The sequence below is a fragment of the Numenius arquata genome, chromosome 13 (assembly GCF_964106895.1).
Source record: "Numenius arquata chromosome 13, bNumArq3.hap1.1, whole genome shotgun sequence".
In the NCBI taxonomy this organism is placed as follows: domain Eukaryota; kingdom Metazoa; phylum Chordata; class Aves; order Charadriiformes; family Scolopacidae; genus Numenius; species Numenius arquata.
Window position 1 is genome coordinate 11,837,965 of NC_133588.1, and position 23,375 is coordinate 11,861,339.

The following is a 23,375-nucleotide window of genomic DNA, read 5'->3' on the forward strand; positions in this document are numbered from 1 at the left end:
TTGAAAATTAACTACTTTGTTAGCTCCACCTCTCCAACCATGAAAGGGTGCTCTCAAATTTTTTTTCTAAATAGGTCTGGAGACCCCTCAGTTATCTTGAAGCTGTATATCCACAGGACTATTTTCCTCTACTTCATGTTGATAGGTTGCTAGACTCCGGAAAGTTCCTCTGGCTGTTTGATCAACTGAAGATTTTAAGTGCCAAGGTGATAGCAATGAATAGTGTGAAGGCAAATACGCTGGCACACTTATACAAGCAGCTGAAAACTATCTGGAGCCCACCAGCAGTGCCAGCACAACTCTGCAGTCTGGCCACCTGCACTCGTAAAAACAGGAATGATGCACGTAAGTGTATTTCATTTTATCAAAATAGTAGTGGATACCTGCATAAGAGAGGTGCAGAGGCACAAAGACAACAAATGGAGTTAAGTGTTGCTCGTCTTTCTTATTTGTCAGCTAGCCAAAAAGGGAAATGTGAGAATGTGACTGAAAGGCTAAAGGAAAAAAAGAGTGAATAGAATAAGAGAAACTAGAGATAGAAACACCTTATTGAATTGCTTGATTTATCTCCATGTGCAGGATTAAAACATTGTTATTTTTGCTCTGTCAGTGTTATTGAGTTGTTAGTGACTTTCATTTGTAACTACAATGAAGTAACATACTGTACAACTACTACTTCTTAACTTTGTCCTGCAAGGTATTGCTGGTTTCAATGAAAACTATATTTATAGGTGTAATTCACAGCAGATTTAGCACAAAGTCATTGAGTGACTTTGAATTTAATAGACACTACAATCTTTAATTTTGAAAATGAGGGCTAACAGAAGTACAAGTCACAAAACTCTCCCGATGTGGTGTACAGGAGAAATACAATGAGTCACTGCCTGAGATGCAGGACACTACTGGAAGATGTCAAAGACTTAGTTATCTAAAACACTGATTAACTTATCTACAAATAAGATGAGGCCAGTCAGAGACGGCATGTCTACTTGCCTGTGTGCAGATAATTTCAGCTGGAGCAACAGTAAAGAGTAATTTTTTACATCTAGGAAATCCTTTTCTTTGCTATTTTTTTTTCTCTGTAAAAAAAGAGGAAAAAATTCAGTTTACTAACTTTTCCCAAAGAACAGCCAGATTCCTCCTTGAATACTGAGATGTGATTCCCTTCCATTTAAGAAAAGCTGAGATCTCTAGAACCCCACATGTGATGGAGAAAGTAATTATTTTAGGCTTACCACAAATCCATTAGTTTTCAGTACAGGGCTAAAGGATGCCGTATTTTTTTTGCTGTGGATACTTGTTCATGGGGACCTGTACTGAGAATTCGTGGTAATAAATACTTCAGGAAGAGATCATATAAGGCTGTTCCATCCTAAGACCATTGATGATTAAATTAACTACAATAGCTATCTAACTCTTTTTACTCACATTCCTCTTTTCAATTTAAGGCAGATGTTATTTATTATTTAAGTCTTTCTCTACTCCATGACATTCATGCAGGAAATGCCAAAACAAACAGATTCAGGAAAACACTATCTTTGGAATGCCTGGTTTCGTCTGCCGGGGAATAGACACCAGATCTGAATAAGCCAACCTGTGGGTTCCTCCATCTGGTGGCTAGACCCTGTGCACAACATGCATTCAAAGCAAAAAGCACATTCAATTAAATTCCACTAGTCACAGCTGACAGTACAAACAGCCCTTTCAGTGACAAAAACTTGATCAAAGAAACGGTAAAATTGGACTATTGAGCTCTTAGGTAATGTCTTCAATGTAAAGTTCACTATTTTTCTGAACTTCATCTCTTTTATCTTCCTTCCCTCACCCCTCCCACTCACAGAAGTTGTCTCTCACTGGGCTGGGTGGTGGATTCTTTCACTTGGCAGTTAACTCAGATGTTTGCTGTGAGGACATAGGTTAAACAAATTGAAGGCTGACGCTTCCCAGTACCTCTTCTGGATTCCCCTTGTGCCCCCGCAAGGACTAAAGTCTTTTTCTGCACTTCACTGGGAAAGAGCTGTAGAAACATTGCTGAAAATCATGGTGTGTGTATAAAAAATGTCTAGTGACATGGGGTGCTGCAGTGGATGTCTGTACTAAGCTCTGTGGTATCTTGTAACAACACATGAAGGCAGTGATCTCAGACACCTTTTAATACAATAGAGAGGGAGCTGCTAGAAATGCTCCTCCTAGGGATTTTTTTTTTAAGGCTATGGAGTATACTCTCACCCTAGTAATTATTGCCACAGCAGACCTGAATATCTTTTTTTCTTTCTTATCCTTTTAGAAGGAGTTACAAGAAAGGCAGAATCCTTCAAGTTTTGTTTTTTTTTTTTTTTAAAGAATGGTAGAAGTACAGCAATGACACACAACCGAGGTGTGCCATCTCCAGGACTGCACACACAATTGCAGTAACTACACAAATTGTCCATGAGAGATCTTCTAAGCCCTTTCCATGCTGAGTTACTAAGCCTGCATGCATAATTTTAGCAAATGTTTTTATACAGAAAAGATAAAGCCTCTGTTTGCTTTACCTTGCCAACTGGAATTACCTCCTCCTTATCGGGACTTAGCCTCAGCCACTGCCTTCTCATCCAGGCTCCTATCTCAGCCAAACATTCTGGAAGCAGAGAAAAGCTCAGCATTTCACAATCTGCTGCTGCTTTCCTGTTGAGCTTAGAGTAGCCTGTCAGTTACATCCATTTGATAAACAGTCCAGTGCTTTTTATCAATAAACTGGCTGACATCACAGCCCAAATCTGACATCAATTCAGCAGAACTTTCAACACCTTGTCAGGATGGACCTCAGCCAGCCATCGCTGCTATCCTCCAAAAATCTTGATTCATACTAAAAAGCTTCAAAGAAATCAACCTATCTTGGATTTCTTCTGTAATATTCAATCCAAGTGGCTGAAGCAGAGCCATGGCCCTTTAAAGTTTAAAATGGTTCTTTATTGAGTTTCAACTGTATGTTTGTTTTTATTTTTCTAATTCAGAATGTGTTGCTACGGAAAGCACCCTTGCTTAGGATAAAAACATATTTCCTTCAAGTGGGTGGGGTTTCTCAACTGTTCCCACCACACTGTACTCCCTGTTTTACTTCAGAGCTGGGTGAAGCTTGGTTGAAAATCCCTGTGTAAACAAATCAAAGTGCTTTATTCAACAGGTCATCTTTGCTTTTTCCTTTTTTAAAGATTAAAACTGTAAAGACTGAAATCCACTGAAGCTGAGTCATTTTACCCCTCATTCTTACTTGACAAGTACCTAAATTAATTTTCATACTCTTTCTTCTAATTTTGTAACCCATATGTGAGAACCCTCTCCTCCCCAGGATACTTAAAGAGAATTTAAAAATGAAACATTGGAAAATGTTTTGTCTCTAAATCAAGTTTACAACAGTTTAAATTGGCAGTAAATCCTTTCATTTAACTGAATTTATTTTGGACTTTTACCATAGAACTGTAGCCTTCAAAATATTTTCTTGGAAATTGTGTTATGAATTATGATAACCCAGTAATATACACAACCTGTATTTTCATCTGGATCATGAATCCCACCCCACAGTTTTTGATACTTCTATCAATGCTAAATGAACTTTTTAACAATTATTCCAAACAGACCTGTTAAAGCATCCACAGCTGCAATTAATTATAGGAAATAATTAAAAGGATTGGAACTATTTGGATGACTCTATACATCTATTTCAGCTGGGAAAGGTAGGAAAAAAACCACAGTGCGAGTGTAAGAAGCCTCCAAATACTATAAAATTAAATGGAGCATCACTGTGTCTGTCTGGAAAGTTTCAAAAAAAATAAAATAAATCAAACACAGATTGGGTCTGTTTGTGGCGGAGCTCTTTTCATGGGTGACACATCTTGGTCATGCTTCTTGTATTACAATATTTACTTTAACTGCTCTGATAGTACCATGGATACGTATGTAACAAAGGTAAACAATAGACTAGACCCTTCCTCAGTGAGCTGATCCTAAATGAGGCATGCATAAAGCAAAGTGTGCAAACTGCATGTTACCTTAATTCTTGCCATTCTCACCTTTTTTTTTTTAACTGCACATTTGAAAACAGGCCTAGTCGATGAGGTTTCTATTTCTCTTCCTGCACAGATCCTGTATCACTTTAACTCATCCAGTAGCTCAATTGTCAGATTTCTGGTTGTGGTGTTCCCTATACACAGAAAGCATTCTCCGCTCAGGAACAACAGAGCGCGTAGCTGAAACCTCCCAGATGGGCCAGAAACATAACCATTTTGGAAAAACGTGAGAACAACAGAGATATTGTAATTCTGGCTGCTGCTGTTCTCTCCGGCTAGCTGCATGAGAGCCACGTCTCTTGCATAAACCACCATCTCTAGCTGGGACGTGGCCAAGGAGAAACTCTGTTTCTGGAATGGTCCAGAAAAGAAGATTTTTGGCCACACTAAGTGCTCAGTATAAGATTTAGGCCTCGTGTTTTTGCCTTTCTGTCTGTGATTTCCAAAAAAAACATCTCACTGCCACTGAACTCGTATTTTGAAGGGTTTCTTTAACCTCACAGAGAAGAAAAGTTGTTTTTTTTTTAATTAAATGCTAAAGTTTTACTGAAATTTATGCTCAGTAAGAAATAGTATGTACATGTAAAACCAGATGCAGATTCTGTGAATGATTCAGAGGAGAAACAAGTGTTGCAGGTCAAAGTTATTTCTCTTTAGTTTTGCACCTGAACAGACCATCATTTCCGGAAGCCTATGCCATAAGAACTTTCTTTTGGTTGTGCTGTTCAACCCACAAGAAATGGCTCATTTTGTTCAGCTTAGTAGCTCTATAACAATTTTTACTTTTGCATAACCTTGCAGGATCAAATCCCTAAAAAGCTTCACAAAGTTTGGTCACCTTAATGCCAGCATGTAAAGCAGTGGCGTTTGAGGCTTTTTTCTTCAATTTCTTTTAATGTAGAGAAAAGTGATAGTTGAACAGAAACCAGGTTATGCTCTGCAACAGTAAGCATCTGCACTATGATATAGGGCCTATAGTTAATTTGGTAGATTTGACTTCTAAACTGCCCAAGATTATCAATTCTATCTACATGACACATCACAGAAGAACAGAACATCAAGGAATTACAATCTTGTTTTGTTAGTAGATGAGAATAAAACCCAGTATTTCTTGTTTATGCTCAGAATTAAAATATCTGAAGTTATGTCTGAGCTCCCTGCTGCAATAAGCAATTAAGCAATATGAGCTGTCTTTGTGACCAGGCGCTACCTATTGCTCATAAATAGTTTCAGCAACAGACATGTCTGACCTGTGCTAAATACAGTTGCCTAACCAAGATTGATAGACTATTAAACTGTGATTAGGCCTGAATGAATAATTATTTTTAGGAGCAGCAACTGTTTTCAATTTCATCGAGCATCTATATCTTCTTTTAAGTTATAGGGTGCTATAGGTTAAGCATACTGAGGTTAGCCATCCTGAAAAACATTGAGAGTTAAACCAAGAATTCATTATGTTTGCAATTGAATCCTACTACACAAAAAACCAAGACTGCACTTTAAAGAAAGCATATCTTGTGGGAGGGAGGAAGTAAAATGAAATTTAAACCCAGGTTTAACATCCTAAGGTCATATGCTGTTTGTCTTTGTACATCTCTTGACCTGTTTTCTGATCACGTAGCCCCCCAAAGCAAATCACTTGCCAGACTTCAACCTCCTCTTGCTCAACTCAGGAGTACTTTAAACATGTTATACTGTGAACACAATGGAAATTTCTCAATATTGTAAACTAGAGCAAACACTTCTTGGTTGGCTCAAGCGAGTCTTGTCTCTGTTTCAGTAAAACATTCTCAATGCTATGCCAGGTTCCTCATGAAAATTCAGAAGTACTCACCCCCTAACAAGGTTAAAAATACCCAAAAGGTAAATGCAGATTTGCAAAATGATTTTAAGACAGTAACCAAGAAATCTGATTCAAAGCAGGTGGCAAGATGAAGGCTCGGAGCTGAGGTGTGGTGTTCTGCTCCTGGCTGCCCAATGGACACGGCAAAAATGAGGACACTTACTTCATCTTCACACTTTCCCTGACACTGTGAGCTTTCTACAGGCTTCCCTTTTAGCTTTGTGTTCCTCATTGGCAGCTGTAGCAGAGAAAAGGTGCAAGGATTAACCAAGGTTTTAACCACCTTTGTTTCATCGAGGCCTGCCTCAATGGGTGTCAGAAAAACACTAGTTCAACTGGCCCCTTTTACGATGCCGGGGTCGGCCTATTCTGGCCTCCAGACTCGTGGACAGAAGCATAAAGTGGGTAAAATGACCATAATGTTAGTTTTCCCTAACTTTTCTGTGCAGTTCGGGGCAGGGACCCTGCTGTGCCAGGGCCACCGGTATCTCTATGGGAGAGGGATCCTGCTCCAGCCCACCTTCAGCTGGGGAGAAACCGAAACCTACTTGAGCAAAACTAACTACACAAGAATAAATGCTACTCCCCCAAGGGGTGTAAGCAAGCCGTGATGCCATCACCCTGAGAGGAAATAAATTTTTGGCGTGAGTCAGGCCCAGGGATTAGCTTGACCATGGGAAATGGCAAACACACACCCACAGGGAGCTGTGGTCTCTTTTCCAACGTTGTCACAGGATAAAATGCCGGCAAAAGCCACTCCCGACCCACCCCTGAGGGAAAAGCGGCCGGCTGGGCTGTGGCCGCCCTCCCCGCCTCGCCTCTGGCAAAGCCACGGCCCGCTCCCCTGAGGGAGCCATGGCGGCGGGGGGGCTGTGCCGGAAGGGGCCGTGCCGGCCCGGGCTGGGCTTGGCTGGGCGGTGGCGCCCGGCGACTCCACGATCTCCTTCGAGATGCTGCTGCCGCTGCTGCGCCGGGCTTGGGTGGCCGCTGCCTCACGGCGGGGGACACGACGGTGCAGCCTGGGAGCCTGCTGCTCCTACCGCCTGCGAGACGCCCGTGAGTGCCGCCGCCCTCCCGCGCCGCCTCCCTCACGGGGAGCCGCCTCCCTCAGGGGGTCCGCCCGGGGACGGGCTCCCTCAGGCCAGGGCCGCCCTCGCCCCTCGGGGCGAGCAGCTCCTGCCGCCCGCGGAGAGCGGGTCGCTGCCCCGAGCCCTCCCCGCCCCGGCTCATCGTCCCCCGCCCCGAGGGACCCCCGCTGCCCGTCGCGCCCGCCCCGGCCTGCCCGGGGCCCGGCTGAGGGGCCTGGGCACGGGCAGCGCCCATGTCCCTCCCTCGCTTCTGAGAGGCCTCGAAAAGTTTGTGTGGAAGAGGCGGGGACGCCAAGTTCAGCCGGGCTTTGTCCGTGACAGGTCCTCCGCTGACACATCAGGAAATGGCACTGACAATAACAGCGGTGGTGCTTCTGGAGAGTATTTTGCTCCCCAGCTTCTGCCGTACCTGCCCGTGGCGACCTCGCGCAGGCCGATAAGGTTTGCCCCTTACTGAGGAAATGGAGAGGGAAGGTTGTTTAGCTGCCTTTCGCATGAGTGGTTTGTTAAAGGACTTAATTTCTTTCCTTCCAGAAGACCCCAAGTGGTTGTATCTAACGAAGTAGCCAGTAACGCCGTGCGTCAGAGACTCTCAGTTTTGGGTTCAGAGGGTGGGCAAAGCAAAAAAACCTTGGTCTGCAGGTTGTTGACATTGAGAGACGGCAGGTGAACAAGTGCTCCCCATCCACACAGATCTCCGTTCTGTTCTCAGAGTAAAATCCCATGGAGACCGTGTTCATCCATCTGCCCTGCTCGTGCCGGTTTGAGACACCCGAGCTGCCCCCAAAATTGGTAGTTCAGGATTTTACAAGTGTGGGGATGATCGGCTTTAGGTCCCGACTGCATGACGTAGTCTTGGTCAATATTGGTATGGGTGCTTCAGGAGCACTGTTACAGCCTTAGCAATGGCATGACCCTTAAGCATGCCTAGGCAAAAGACCAGCACCTTCAAGATAGTGTTTTTGCTTTCTAGTGGGAGTTATCCTGCGTCTGGTGCAGTCTGGCGTCAGTTGATGGTACTGGTGGATAAGGAAAGCTGAAGTGGTGTGCTGAGACTCTGGCAAAGCTGTGAAACAGAACCCACCTTAAAAATCAATTGGCAATAAAAGGGAAACAATTTTCTGGCAAATAAGGAGACAGAATCTCTTTGAAGAGCGTTTTGCAAATGCAGGAAGGTATCAGCACAGTTGTAAGTCAAATTAGACAGGGAAATTGTGGATGCTCCATCCCTGGAGGTGTTCAAGACCAGGCTGGATGGGGCTTTGAGCAACCTGGTCTAGTGGGAGGTATCCCTGCCCATGGCAGGGGGTTGGAACTCGATGATCTTTAAGGTCCCTTCCAACCTAAACCATTCTATGATTCTGTGAAATTACTGCACTTCCCTGTGTAGCTCTGAGTCATGCAACTGGAATGTATTATTATTTTACTTGCCTGTGTATCAGCTGACTTGAATTAGCTTTTGGAGCCAATATGCCAAAGCATCTTCTCTTGCCAAAAAGTTCTGAAGTGTTTAGTTGGAAATTTTCTACCGTGCATTAGAGCCTGACTCTCTTCATCATCTTCCAGTGCATCCACTTTGGCAGAGTCCGCTTACGATTCCTGGTGGCACCCGACAGTCTCCTATCAATATCCAGTGGAGAGACAGTGTTTACGACCCCTTTCTGAAGCCTCTGAAAATCAGCTACGACCCAACAACATGTCTTCACATCTGGAACAATGGATATTCATTCCTGGTTGAGTTTGATGATTCAACTGATAAATCAAGTAAGCAAAACTCAGAAAAAATCAGTTTATTGTTTTAATGCTTAGAGAGGAGAAATATTTGCATGGTTTAAAACCTTAGGACAAATGTTGAAAATGAGTGTGAAGTAAAAGAATGCTTTAGCTACACGTGGGTTTACAGTGATGGGAGCTGTAATGCAGAAGTTCTATATAGGTCTCACTTTTACTATGTACTTATTGCCAGGGACATTGTGCCCAAATCCTCTGTTGTAGATTGAAAATTATTCTTATTGCACAAGCCTTAATGCCCTGCCTTTTGATTAGGCCTTGTAATATCACAGTTTTGTCTATATGAGTCAATCTTCAGTCGTATATATATGTATGTACTTAATTTTAAATGAGATTCCTATCTAAGTAATCTGCCACTTATCTCTTGTGGTGTTAACACATATATTTAATGCATTTGAAATAATCGGCAGCAAAATGACTTTTGGTTGGAAAGCATATATACTTACCTCAGTAAGCTTTTGGAGAATTAAATAATAGTCAGCTGCTACCACAGGGAGCAGGTGCGTGTGTTCCTGTTGTTTTAGTATAAGCAGGAGTCCGTGCATGCGAAATCCAATTATGGATTCCAGCAAGTTGTTGTGAATCAGCTCAGTGTCAACTCAGTTGAGTTTACCAAAGGATGTTGCTGGTATAAAGACAGTATTTTGTAAAGGTGGCTGAACTGGTAGCAGTTGGCCAGGGATATTGTGAAGCACATGATTCATGTCAGTTACTCATCTTGTCCTGGAGGGAAAAATTGAGGGACCCTGGACAAGTTTGAACCTGTTTGATTAGAGTAATATATGTTTAAGGTTACCATAAGAGTTACTAGATCCTCACAGGGGATTTAGTAATGCTCTTGGGAAAGAGGTTTTCAGCATGCTAATACATACGCTTTGTCTCTGCTATACCAGTATTTTTGGTTGATGTTTGGAAAGAGGCTGATAAAACAGTGCAGCAAAAACAGTAGTGGTGGAATGCATGGAGCTTTCAGGGGCTTGTCTAGCGTTTGGGTTTTTTTTTGCTTTTATTGCTTGTAACTCTTCACCCAGAACATCAGTTTCCAGCCAGGGAATATTCTTGCCCTTGTTCATTTGAGCGCTATGATATGTAGTGGAGAAACCAAGTAGTGCCCTTCTGTTTTTATAGTACAAACTGCTATTGCGTTAGTGAGGTGGGGTTAGAGGAGAGACTAAGATGGAGACATCACATGTTAGCTTATCAGTGGTTTTTAACTTTAGATCAGTTTTGCTCTTAATTTAGCAGTCTTTTACTTTATACAGCAATACCCTGCTATCTATTGAGGATGCGTTCCTGAGAAGTGTAATGTTTTGCGATTCGATGGATACCGAAGTAATTTTTTTTTCTTCAAGAATTGAAGTAATGGAGGGGAATTGCCTGCAGAAGGTTAAGAAATAAGCAACACTTAAATACACAGGGACAGTTTTTGTGATATAGAAGAATGGAACCATCAGGGCTGTCAATTAGAGGGGAGCTGGCCTTTCATAGGCTAGCTATTCAGAGCACATCGCAGCTCTGAAAGATCTTATCCGCTTCATCTATAAGACCAAACGCTTGAGATAAATTTAAAGTGTGAGCATTCTTGCTGCCTCTTTCTGGATGGCTGCCTTTTCATCATCATCATCATCTTCCTCAAATGAATTAAAGTCAGTGAAGGGTGATGATGGCTGGTGGAGGATGGCATTAAACGATCAGTGGCAGGACTCCAAAATGGCAGAGAAACAACAGATCATGGGATGTTGCTGTATAAATAGCCAGGTTTTCAAGTGCCTGCCTCTCTCTTCCACCTTTCTCTCTTTACTGTTGCTATTTCTGATTTTTCTTTCTGCCAGCTTCTGTCTAAACAATAATAGAAACCCAGAGAAGGAAGCTTATGAATAAACAAACAAACAAAAAAGCAACAAAATTGAAACAGAAGATGAAAAAGACAAAATGAAACATGCATCCAGGATAGACAAAAATGCCCAACTTCTGAGATGAGGCAAAACAAGACTTGGGCAAAAGATGAAGGTAGTGCTGCCGTGGGGTGTTTGCTTGTGAACAGAGCAGGAGGATGAAGAAGAAAGAGGGAGGGGAAGGTACGTACAGAATGTGGTCCCGTCTGTGTGCATGAGTGCCATCTGCTGCAAGGAAATGAGACTGAAACAGAACTAGGGCTACAAAAAAAAAAAAAAGCCGATGTGATTCTTTCCTCTGGTTGTTGTTAGAGTTCCTTTAAATTTCTATTTGGTTTTGAAATTATTGAGACTGGTAAATTGAGAGGAAATAAAATGGCAAAAAGGCTTGTGAAGGGACTGTAAGTTCCTGTTTGTTTCCTGTCACTTTCTAATGTCCGCTATAGAATCTGATTTGCTACATATGTGTGCCTGTGCCTAACTCTACTGGTGAGGTAAACCTTCAACTGAATGTGATTATTAACATGAATGTAGTCACTTGTGAGTTTACGTCATCACATAATCAGGAATGGATAGTGTTAGAGTGCAGAAACTTCAATTCGGAAAGAGTTGGCAGTGTAGGCCATCCTATCCCTGAAAGTTACCTTTCTCCAAGGTGATTTTTTTATTGATGGTCAGTATTGCATTTATGTGAAGAGCTCAGCAACACTGGATGAAATTAATTAAATGTCAGTTTGCTTAGCTTGTTTTAGCTTAGTCTTTTATCATGAGCTAGCCTATCTAGTTAGAACTTCAAAACTGCTGTCTGACTAAAGCTCTTAATGCCTCTCATTTTCTCCTTAGCATCAAAGTGATTAACTTTTTTTCAAAAGTGTATTGGGATTATGTATTTTATACAGTGGTTTGCTATAAAATTTAACCATGAGGTACAGTTAAGTAAAAATTAGCAAATGGGTCTCTACAGCCACGTATTTGTCATTAGCCCTTTGGAAGTAATTATGGTCTCTCATTTATCTCATGCTCTGATGTAATAACGAGTAAGATGACTTTGCAGGATGTTCCTGCTTCAGTTAGGAGGAAATGAGTAAAAAAACCCAACACTACACAAACTAGGCATAGACTTTTTCATTCATGTACTTGCAAAATGATGAGATGCCTCCTGAAATCAGGAGAGCAAATTGAATGGTCACTCTTACTCAAGGCTAAAAAGTGTATTAAAGCTTCCATAAACTCAGAATCTTGCCTACAGGCGGTCTGTATGTTTAGATGCTTTGTGAAATTAGCTTGAACAGTTTACAGTAGACACAATATTAGCATATTTCTGGCTGTACAGGAAATCTTTTAACGTTGGTTATGCAGTCTGAAGGCTGCATCGAAGCAGAATAGTGTGTTTGGATTTTTGTAACTTAAAGCAGAACTGAACGTTTGACACAATGTACTGATTCTACTGGCAAAATTGGATTTTTGAAGTCTTGTATTGTTATAGAAAGTTTAAATATGTTTTGTAGATATTGAGGCTGCGCTGGGATGTCATTTAATAGATGCATCCATTGCTTTATCGTATGTGTTTCTTCTGGCGAGGCAGTTCTCATGCCTGTTCAAAGAGAAGACCATAGAGAGTAACATGTAATCACCATGACTCTGCCAAACTTTGTGAATTGGAAAAAACCCAATAATTCCCTTGAGGGGAGAAGGATGAGGAGACTTAGCTTATAATCTTCAATTTGATATAATTGATTCAAACTGCAGGGAAAAAGTGTGATGTATTTGCTTAAACAATTTTGTCATAGCAAAGTGAATTGTAAAAGTAGCTGATCAATAGGGGACTGTTTCAGTTAAGAGAGTTGCTGATTTCTTCCCTGGGCAAGCTTAGTTCAAGCAGGATCTTGCTGTGTTACTTTTCTGGACAATTCTAAATCATGTTTATGAATATATGTGTCTTGTTTTGTTTTTCAGTAATCATTGGAGGTCCCTTGGAAAACCAATACAGGCTAAAGCAGTTCCACTTCCATTGGGGAGCCATAAACGAGTGGGGTTCAGAGCACACAGTTGACAGTAAATTTTACCCGGCGGAGGTATGAGATAAAAAGCTGAACGATGCAAATACTTGTGGGGACTGGAGGTTTGGTCTCGGGTTGTCTGTGTTGATACTGCATGCTGGAAAACTCCCTATTTGAAGAATTGCAGCTTTCTGTTAAGGATCAGACCTGGTAGGTGCCACAGCTCATCTACCATTGTATTAGGAAGTTTATACTCACTGTATTTTCTGGAGAAGAACAGAGTCTTAAAATTGAACGTTGGCCTCATTACTGAAAGTTTCAGTAATGTTTTCTTCTCCCTGAATGTCCCCTGGGGTAGCTGCTGGACAAGCCAATGGCAGGCAGCAAAGTGTCATTGCTATTCCAGCTCTGTCTGGATGGAGTGGCACAACTCTGCTGGTCCTTCCCCCTTTTAAAGGGGAAAAGGATGAGACAGAAAGCAGACCAAGGGCAAAATCAAATCTTAGTGAACTCCCAGGTCCCAGCTAATGTGGTGCGGATCAGGTGGACAGGAAATACTGAGGTAAATGTGCAAGCTCAGATCTCAATTTAAAAAAATTAAGTACTTTACCTCTGAGCTGTGGTAAGTTAAGAGTTCACAACACGTAGGATCTGTTTTCTTGGGAGTACGGTAAATGCACTGCATCTCAGCTTCAGCCTCTAGTGGACCTCCAAATCTCCTGGTCCTTACTGCTTTAAAATCACTTTGTTTATTATAACTAAACGCTTGCAGAGAAACAAAGCACATACTAAATACTCTTTTTTTTAAAAAAATATTTAAAGATAAAATGGAGGAGTATTTAATTCTCACACCCATACCTGTAACTCAAGAAGCCTGGTCCTGCTTACTTTGTATGCAATAACTGTCTTGTGTATGTGACCCCAGGGCTTTGGCTAGTGTTAGAAAGTTTATTCCAGTTATCAACAATGGTTTTTTTTTGTGTTTCTTAAAGTTATTAAAACAATGTACAGCAGGGTTCTGTGGTAATATAGTGGTTATCATGATCACTTAATTTTCTGTTTTCAACTCGTAAGCAATTATTAAAGTAGCAAAACTTTTGTGATTAAGTAACTACTACTGCAGAAAGAGAGTCAATAAAAAGGATGGGGCCAATGGGGAGAAATACAGATTAAGTTGCTCAGAGAGGAAGGTGTGACAGGTATAAACATAGTTATAAGCCAGAGATGCAGAATTTGAAAAATGATTCTTGCATATTTTTGAGAAGACATTTATCTCCTGTTAACATGTTCATAATGATGCTTGTCAGCTTGGCAAGACGTTAACAGCAAGACTGTATGACTAAGTTTAGAGACTGGTGCTGGCTATCTATTTAACACACAAACCCCCTGAATTAAATGCTTGTATTAAACTGTAAGCAATGCAGAGGAAGCTTAAGTGATATGCAGGAGATTGTTCCTTAGCAGAAAGGTGTGCTCTGTTCTTCCTCTTCAGAGATGGAAGAGTCCTTCAGTTCCAGGTACACTAAGCCTTTTTTGTGTCTGTAACTAGCATTCCTGTAATCAGTCTCCCACAGATGAAATCCCTTTCATATGTGTGAAATGTAGTTCTGTGGGTCTTTGGCTATTGTTTAAGAAAAGGGAAGAGGAAAAAAAAAAAAAAGAAGGGAAGTACCATAATTTTCCAATAAAATTTTGGTCCTCATTTTTGTGGTGTCTGATTGCTGAGGTAGCTCACTGCAGTGTCTCAAATTGCCAAGGACAAAGAGATCAAAAGTCAAGTTTCTTGGTATCGTTGCTGTGCTCTGTGCATGTGTTGATTTCTCATTCGTTTATGTTTCAGTTGCATTTAGTACACTGGAATGCCGTTGTGTACCCAACTTTTGAAGAAGCTGTAATGGAAGGTAACGGCTTGGCTGTCATTGGAGTGTTTTTAAAGGTAATTTCACTTTGTGTGATAAGCTGTAATGATGCCTTTTTATTTTCAGTTTGTTAAAACCGATTTAGGACAGAATACCTCTAGATTTTTGTTGTTTTCAAAAAATACTAATTAAGGTATATATGTAGAATGTCAGCTTAATGATTCTCTAACTCCTGCCTGTCTCCTGCAGCTGGGAGCACATCATGAAGGGCTGCAGACACTGGTTGATGCCTTGCCAGCGGTTAAACACAAGGTAAGTATTTTTAAGCGTCCCACCAGTTAATCACTCAGTGTAGCTAATGCAGTCATTCAACCCAAGGAATACTTTGAGAATAGCAAAACACTAGTAAGTGCTTTCTTCCTTAAATGTCACTAGGGGACCTGGTTGACTCCCTGGGTGAATTGTTGATTATACTGAAGGGGTGGAAAGCTAATTTTTAAGGAGGAATTCTATACTTTTAGCTTTCCAAACCTCTTGGTTTAAGAAATGATGCTCTTGAGATTGTATCCCCTTAGAAGGGCATGCACATGTTTAATGCTTGACCTCACTAGAGCTTGCCCTTCTGCTTCTATGAAAACATATGCCACTGGATTAGTTTGTGTATGTTGTTTAACTGGGAGGAGCTTTCTGTACTGTGTAAAGTGGTAGTTTATTTCTTGTGGAGTTAAGACTTTCTTATTTTTGTCTGATCTTTGAGGAGGAGATTACTTTTTGCCTTTTTTTTTTTTTTTTTTTTTTTTCTTTAAACTAAATTTTCTGCTAGGGCAATAGGACTTTCTCCATAGCTGATTTCTGACTTCTGCCAGGAGAGGGAGTGTTGCGTCTCTGATACTGCTCAGAAGCAGCTCATTCTCCTCTGGGTGCCTATGCCTTTTTGAAAGTACACACAAAAAACACACATCAAGAATTTTGCTGGCTTGTGAGCACATCCAGTTGAAGTCGCTGTGCCATTATTTATCGCAAATAAATCCAAATAAAACAAATATTTATGGCAGTGCAGTGAAAATTCCTCCAGATAGATGCCAAGCAAGTCAGTTCAGTGCCAAAAAAGACCTATGAAGGTCTGTGAATATACATCCGTTATGAGAAGATAATGTTTTACAGCATATGAATTTGAAAGAAACTAAAGATGTTTAAAAAAAAAAAAGGAAAGTAGTATCAAACATGTTCATCAAGCTGCATGTGGGCTGCTCTGAAAGAGATCTCATTTCCAAAGGGTGACAGTCACCCAGCAACTCATCAGCACTTGGTTTAAAACGTTTGAAAACTGTTGTTGCCTTGCCAGAGTTATCACTGACTAAAGTACCAAACCCTGAGGAACAGCACCCTGGTGAGGAGGAGGAAGGCCAGATAACACCTATTCTGATGTCCTTGCACCTTCCTCTCTTACATGATGGGTGGAAGCTCCCATCTAGAATCTCTTGTCCAACTTGCTATTTTTGAAAAATTCTTTACTGTAACATTTCTCATTCTCAGCAGGGAACCAATAAAACCTATCTAAGGCAAAACAGGATCCTCGTTTCCTGCGTTGCCAGTATATCCTGGAAGTACCCCAGGAGTAAAATGTTTGTGTAGGAAATCTGGGCTCTGAAGCTCCTACATGCTGTCTGGTATCTCACTTGTGGGAGCGCACATTCTGGAGACAGGAATATGTGATGTGATTTAAATAAAATTTTAGTCCTCTTCCCTCTCCCTGCTGCCTAAAATCACGTGGTGAAAAATAAAAGAACTATTGTTTGCAGTCTATTAAGTATATCTGGCAGAACTACCTGAACTTATTCTGCCACTTATTCTTTCTTTTTCTTGTTTGCTTCTAGCTCCCACAAAGATGTAGTCAGTTGCTCGTTCGTACTCCTCCTTTCTTCTGCACTGAATTCCTAATGGCTTGTGGGGACAACAGAAATATTTAAATTTTGTCTACTCACTAGCTGCCTCTTATTCATTAAACCCAGCTTACCAATTTTGTACAAGTTTATGGGGTTTTAAATTACTATTTTATGTAGATCATTATTAATAATAGCAATATCTAATTTTGCATATGCATATATAACCCATACAGTATTTAATCTTATTGTTAAGATATTTTTAAATCTTCTGTCATTTTTTTTTCTCAAACTGCAGTTTTTAAAAATAAATTCTTTCTGCGGTTTAGGATACTGTTGTCGAGTTTGATGTCTTTGATCCTTCCTGTTTGATACCTTCATGCCCTGATTATTGGACCTACGCGGGCTCTTTGACTACTCCCCCGCTTACCGAGTCAGTCACGTGGATTATTAAGAAGAAGCCAATAGAGGTTGATGAGAATCAGGTAAAACGCATGCTTACATTTCAAATTATACCATACCTGTTTGACTGTCTGCTGCTGTGAAGAGGAAGATGCACAGAAGTTGTTGCTTACCAGTAATTCCCTGTGAATACACAGAAATCAGTGGCTGCTTCACCCCCAGGATTTGTTTGGGGAGGTATCCTGACATTCCCAACAGCTAATACTGAAAGACTTAAGACCTCTTCAGTAAGCAGTTTAAAGATGCTTCTCCAGCTCTTCAGTAGAGTTTTATCTTGATTAACAAAGCTTTACACTGGAAGCTGCCCCTTGAAAACTTCTAAGGTTATTTATTGGAACACTGCATAATTTTGCTCTCCTTACCAAGATGCAGCCCTCTTTGTGGTAGGGAGGGTGGAGACAAGGCATGCTTTGTGAAATTCCAAACTCTGACCTTTTGTGCATATTCTCGATAGCCAAGTGCATTTGCACAGAAGTCTTGCAGAGGCTGCAAGGGCTAATCCTCTGTTCTTCCCTTGGGCGGGCTCTGAGGGTACAGAAGGGGATTGTGGGTGGCTCTAAGTCCTTCACATGCCATTCTGATGGTGAGCGACAGAGTGAGTGCCTGCTGGATTTTCTCCTTTGCCTTTTGTAGGCATGTTTACTCTGCATTTGGCTGTGCTGTCCTTGAATTCCTTTTTTTTTTATTATTATTATTCCCCTTTAAAAAGCACAGACAAACAAAGATTTTAGCAAATGTTTGTATTACAGAAGTTATTTCAAGTGGAGAAGTTTGTGGTCCATAGTCTGTTTTGACACCAACCCAAACTTCTCTCCATATGCCCTCTACTGCTTTTAATTTTAGTACTTCATGTTTCAATGTAATGTTATTCCTTTCTAGATGTAGGGACAAGTAGAAAGTGGTCAGGAGGAGCACTCACTGGAACTGTACTACAATTGTGGATTTTTTTGGAATTTTTCAGGATTTTTTTTTTTGTCTGTTCAAAGAAGCGGAGTACTTTGAGCAGCATTACACCATAGAAAAAGTCTTGGAGATTCTTGCAAAGCAAGTAAAAAATGAACAATGCCAAAAAGTCTGCCATTTTTTCATGGTTTAAGAGGCATTGAAAGTTATCTGTGCATTGTCCCTGGTTTTCGCGGCTTTGATTAAAAATGAAGTGTGAGACCAACCACATGAGGCAAAATACTGATTTTTATTTTTTGTAACACAACTTTTGCGTGGAGCTGATCCATCTAGAAAGTCATGCTCCAAACAAACACTAACTCTGAAGAACAGGCATGTACATGATCTTGATGTTTTAGTTTACTTAAAGGAACAGGACGGGAAGAACTGAAGATCATTAACAGAGCAGAGAGAACTGAATGCGTGGTGGAACATTCTTCTTTTCAATTGAAACTTTTCCCCCCTTTTTTTTTTTTTTTTTTCCCCTTGGCTCTTCTTGTCTCTTTCTTTTATGGCATAGAAAGGCTCGTAGTTTACTTAACATTGTAATGCCCTTGTGAGCATTAAAAGCCGATCTGCTGCATACTTTATTTTAATCCTCAGTTATAAATCACTAAGAACAACAACTGTGTAGATTGTTGCTTGTTGAGGTTCTCTCTTTTCTGGGTGCCAGCATATGCGTGTCTGTGTAAGAGAACAGAACTCCAGGAAGGGTGTAAATTAAGAAGGTTGGAGAAACTTATTTAAAGATAGCATATGTTCCAGTGTTGGAACAGGAATCGGTTCTGTCTCAGACATGCCACATTTGAGATTGAGTTTGCTTAAAGATGGCAGATGACAGACAATTCCTCTTCTGCATTGATATGGATCATGATGTAATCTTTACCAGCAGGTGATGAAGATGTGGCAGAAGTTCATGCTAAAATTTCTCAGAATGCAAATATAATAGTACCTCTGATTATTTTTTTCCAAGCGTGAATGATTGTGTTTTGTTGTGAACTCCAATAATTCTCCAGTTAGTAAAGTCACAAAATTGGACATTTCTCATCCTCAGCTGGAGGCATTTCGGATGCTGCTCTTTACTTCAGATGGTGAAGAAGAAAAGAGAATGGTAGACAACTTTCGTCCTCTGCAGCCATTAATGAACAGAACCGTCCGTTCATCCTTCCAAAGCAGGCATCTCTTGAATACTGAAGTACAGCCCAATGACCACGCTGAGCAGATCAGGCCGTAGAAGGTCCATGAAATGTCAGTCCAGACTGCAGTACCTGGATATAACTGACATTATTTTTTAATTATTTGTCCTTTTTCTGCAGTGTGTGTATGCCGTACAGTTTCACAGCCAGCCAGTTGCAGTTCTGCTAAGTGCCATTTGACCTTCAGTAGAGAAGTTGTGGGTTTTTTTAGATTTTCTTTTTTAAGTAGTAAGTGATATTAACCCTTAACAAATTGGCTTACTTTAAGGGATCAATAAGGAATTATTTTGACAGTTAAAGGGAAAGTAAGGGCAGGTGATCTCTTCCCCTGCTTCTTTTCTGAATTGTTCTGTGTCTCTTCAAATGCTCTTTCAGTGACTTGCATGAATTAATAATCCCAACTAAAAACATGTTAGCAAGCAGAAAGTGGGAAGAAGTGAAAAGTATTAATTCTAATCAGGTCCTTTTGGGGAATTGTTTCAGAGGTTTGGGAAGAGAAATAGATTCTCTAGTCACATATGCGGGGACATTTTATCTTCTTCCTTTTTCCTTGGTACTTAGAATGAAAAGAGAAGGAAGAAATTGGCTTATAGAATCTAACCTCTTTCCATTCTATTGACTGCCTGATCCATGTTTGATATGGCTGCCACAAAATGTCCACTTTATCTACACCACAAGCCAGAAGACTTTTTCTAAAACCTTATGACAATTGTAGAAGCTTTTAGCTTTGGCAGCATTTACTTTTCTGTGTTAATAATGTACCAGGAGAAAAGTGAGCAGAAGAGAATTCACCAGTATCTCAAGATTGGCAAGAGCAGCAAATTAGGCAAAAATGTCCAATTGATCCCAGGAAACTGATCACATCAAAGGAAAGCTAAATTAGATACACCCCAGCTGACCCTCCCAATGGGATTTTGGGGGGGGGGGGGGGAGGGGAACCCAACCAATTTCTGAAACCCAATCCAGTGCTAGGAGACTATGGACAAAATGCAGCATTCAGTAACTCATAGAGCACCAGTGCACTCTCCTCAAAGTTTTGTCTTAAGATGCACTTTTTTTTATGGAAATAGTTACCTAGCTTTAGGACAACTGGGGACCAGATTCTATTTATAGCACCTTATGGTAATGAAGTTAAATGGTGATTGCAGTTTATTTGTGGACCAAATGAAATTGTTGTGTGAGCTCCCAGCTCTGGAGCCTTATCCTAAAGTTACGGTCCAATTGCCACAAGTATTGTCTACCTCTGAAGCATACTACTGCTGGCCTTAATTTTCTCTCAAGCACCTTTCTCACTGGCTTTTTAAGCTTTATTGTATTTAACAGTGTGCCTGTGCGTGAAATTCATGAACTAAATGTATGGTCAGATTTTCTGATGAGAAGCAGGTCTGTCTGTAAACTCACGATATGAGCTTGATTGATTGTATTTGAGGAGTCATCTTGGAGAGCAGATGTTACTTGGTCTGCTTCTCCCAGTAAGCAAAATCACTGGTTCCTGCTGCGGTTCAGCACAAGTGATGCCAGGACACTGGCTTGTCAATGCTAAATTTGGAACTTCAGACTTGATACTTCTTTTTAAGTCCAAGGGTTCAGTCTAAAAGCACTTTAACACTTTTTAGTGTGGCCCTGATGACTTTAAGGCTTTTGAATGTTCTCTTTTAACCAATTAACTGCCTAGGTCCTGCCTTTGCTTCCTTAATAGTTCTACCTCAGGCTGTTGTTATGTTGCAACAGTTGTGCCTTTCTCCTTTGGCAAATAGAAATGTGGCCACCTAACTTTAGAGTGACTCTACATGATAAATGAGACAAAATCTCTCTTCTGTCCCAGTGTAGCCTACTTATTTTTACTATGTAGTATATTTAACATGGCCGTATATATCTTCAGTTTCCTTACCTCTCCCAAGCCCTTACTGCTCAGTTTAACCTTACCATGTTGGTTGAACTCCGTAGAACTATACTGTCTATACCAACTTGGTTGAACTATATAGTCTTTGGCATCGTCAGACAGACTTTTTATTATGTTCCTGGTCTGCAGAATCTATGCAGACATAAAATTAATCAGTTTCTGCACTGATTGTTTCAAATATCCGGAAACAGGGTCAACGTAGAAAGAATGAACTTCACTGAGCTACAAACATAAGCTTTACAGGGATTTTCTGTTACAGTTGTTTTGCTGGTTTTGAGTCTTGCATTTATGTGTTTTAGCACCTCTGGTTAAGAGATTTTGGTTGCAGGGTGGATTGTCGTTGAAATTAGTGGTCTGGGAATTTACAGAAAGGTATTTTGGGTTTTGGGGGGCGACTTTTTTAACTTCTATGTTACAATGACTGTGCTGACCTTGTAAAAGCTAGCTTCAAGAAAAATAATACTGTGTGCCTGCGCGCGCGTATGTAAAACAGGAGATGGGATAGAATTCTTTTGCCTTATTCTCTGTTGTGTGTGGGGAAATTATTTGATTTGATTGTTGGACTACAGCTAATATATGTTATGATATTGCACAAGTTAAACTCTGTTTGAAAGGTGTCTGCATAGGAATTTTAAGGCTCTTCTTTTAGATGGTACAATACAAAAGGGTCAAAGCACACACTTATATTTGTTCTTGCATAGTAGTCACTTCCGTTACTTAATACTGTACTGGGAGGCATTCCTGTGACCATAAGTACTAGGAATTAAAGACTGTAATAGAAATAACTTTAAGGAGAGCTTACTGAAAAGGGAGCAGAAGGTTTTTGAGCGTAGATCTGCATTTGTCTTGCCTTTGAATATTTCTGTTAAATATCGCTGTTATCAGAAGTCTCGTTCTTGGTGACTTCATAGCTGGAACGACTTCATTTGGCGTTTGAATGTTTGATCCATACTCCTACGTTCCAGAACTTTCACAACAGTGCAGCTCAGGTGTACACCACCACAGCTGCCTGACCAGTCTTTTGTTGTCTTCTGTCATGGGTGGTATTTTTACATCATTGTTATTTTTACCGCAAGTCTGCCAGGAGTGTATCTTTTGGCTTTGAAAGCTATAGAAACGGAGATTGCTTTGATCTCATGAAAAACTGCTGGGTTTTAAAGTACTGGAATTCTACATGGCTTACTTTTGAGGAAAGGTCCCTTTTTCCGTTCAACTTCATAGTCAATAGTATTTGCTTTAAAAATTGAATGCCTTAATTTTGAATATCTTAAATTGTATTTCTTGGCACATCTCTGCTTTTTACTTTGCGCATCTTGATTTTGTGGCAGTTATTACATTGTGTACTTTAATGTATGTTATCTGCCTAATCATAATTTACAGAAATAATTGTCTTTGCAGACAACATATGTAACAGGGACTGCCTTTTGTTCTCCTGGGATACAGGCCTTTTTCCTCAGTTTTTACCTGATACAAAGAAACTTCTAGCTGCTGGATTTTAAACTGTTATATTAGTGTGCGACTATGCAATAAAGAAACACAGAGAAACCTGTGTCTGTATCTCATTGTGTAATTAAGCTCTTCAAGTTAAAAAGTAGAATTTTTTTTCTCTCAAGAAAATAATACAATTCCTCCTTGAGAATGAAGCAGTTCATTATAAATGGAGTCTACTCAGATCTCAGACATTCTGTGATACTTAAAAGCCATGAAAGACTCTGCTGAACTGTATTATAATTGAAATGAAAGAACAATGACCTCCCTGTTGCCGCTGTACTGATGGAAGGATATCTAATTTTTTGTTACATTCAGCTAGTGCTACATGCTGTCTAAAATGGGATTCTGAATTTTGAAGATCGTTGCTAAACTACTTCACTTGACGCTGATCATTAAACTCGACCAATTTGACTAAGCTCATTTTCCCACTGTGTAATTGGTCTTGATAAAACTGAACGTTGATCCGATGTGGGGTGTAACTCTCAGGAGTGTCAGATTTAGTGGTTGGGGCTACAAGAATCTTACTGAGTAACCTGAAAAGAACTTTGAGTAAAAAAACTTGCATTTATCAGTAAAAATTGGCTAATCAGGTGAAATAAGTGTTAATTTCTCAGTCTCACTGCTTAGCCATGCTTAAAGTCTAAGTGTCTCTGAAGGGAGCCTACAGGAGAGCTGGAGAGGGATTCTTTGTCAGGGAGTGTAGCGATAGGACAAGGGGAAATGGTTTTAAATTGGAAGAGGGGAGATTTAGATTAGATACTAGAAAGAAATTCTTTACTGTGGGTGTGGTGAGACACTGGAGCAGGTTGCCCAGAGAAGTTGTGGCTGCCCCATCCCTGGAGGTGTTCAAGGCCAGGCTGGATGGGGCTTTGAGCAGCCTGGTCTGGTGGGAGGTGTCTCTGCCCATGGCAGGGGGGTTGGAACTAGATGATCTTTAAGGTCCCTTCCAACTCTAACAGTTCTATGATCATAT

At 40.6% G+C, this 23,375-nt stretch overlaps 1 protein-coding gene across 2 annotated transcripts; it reads left to right on the plus strand.

Annotated features, from left to right (window-relative positions):
- Positions 1-215: 215 nt before the first annotated feature.
- Positions 216-22,436, plus strand: CA5A (carbonic anhydrase 5A). 2 transcript variants are annotated; one of them, XM_074157914.1, is made up of 7 exons: positions 216-345; positions 8,547-8,744; positions 12,623-12,741; positions 14,507-14,602; positions 14,775-14,837; positions 16,738-16,893; positions 18,867-19,046. In XM_074157914.1, exons 1-7 carry the CDS (start codon positions 216-218, stop codon positions 19,044-19,046), a joined length of 942 nt encoding a protein of 313 aa, XP_074014015.1. The 2 variants fall into 2 exon arrangements, with proteins under 2 accessions (XP_074014015.1, XP_074014016.1); XM_074157915.1 differs by lacking the exon at positions 216-345 and adding an exon at positions 6,796-6,948 and having other exon boundaries at positions 18,867-22,436.
- The last annotated feature ends 939 nt before the right edge of the window (positions 22,437-23,375 follow it).

Excerpts from the sequence above, each read along its gene's own strand:
- CA5A (XM_074157914.1), top strand. The coding sequence starts at position 216 with ATGAATAGTGTGAAGGCAAATACGCTGGCACACTTATACAAGCAGCTG. Across the intron at positions 8,745-12,622 it reads TGATTCAACTGATAAATCAA|TAATCATTGGAGGTCCCTTG; the intron begins GTAAGCAAAACT and ends TTTGTTTTTCAG. Across the intron at positions 16,894-18,866 it reads TAGAGGTTGATGAGAATCAG|CTGGAGGCATTTCGGATGCT; the intron begins GTAAAACGCATG and ends TCTCATCCTCAG.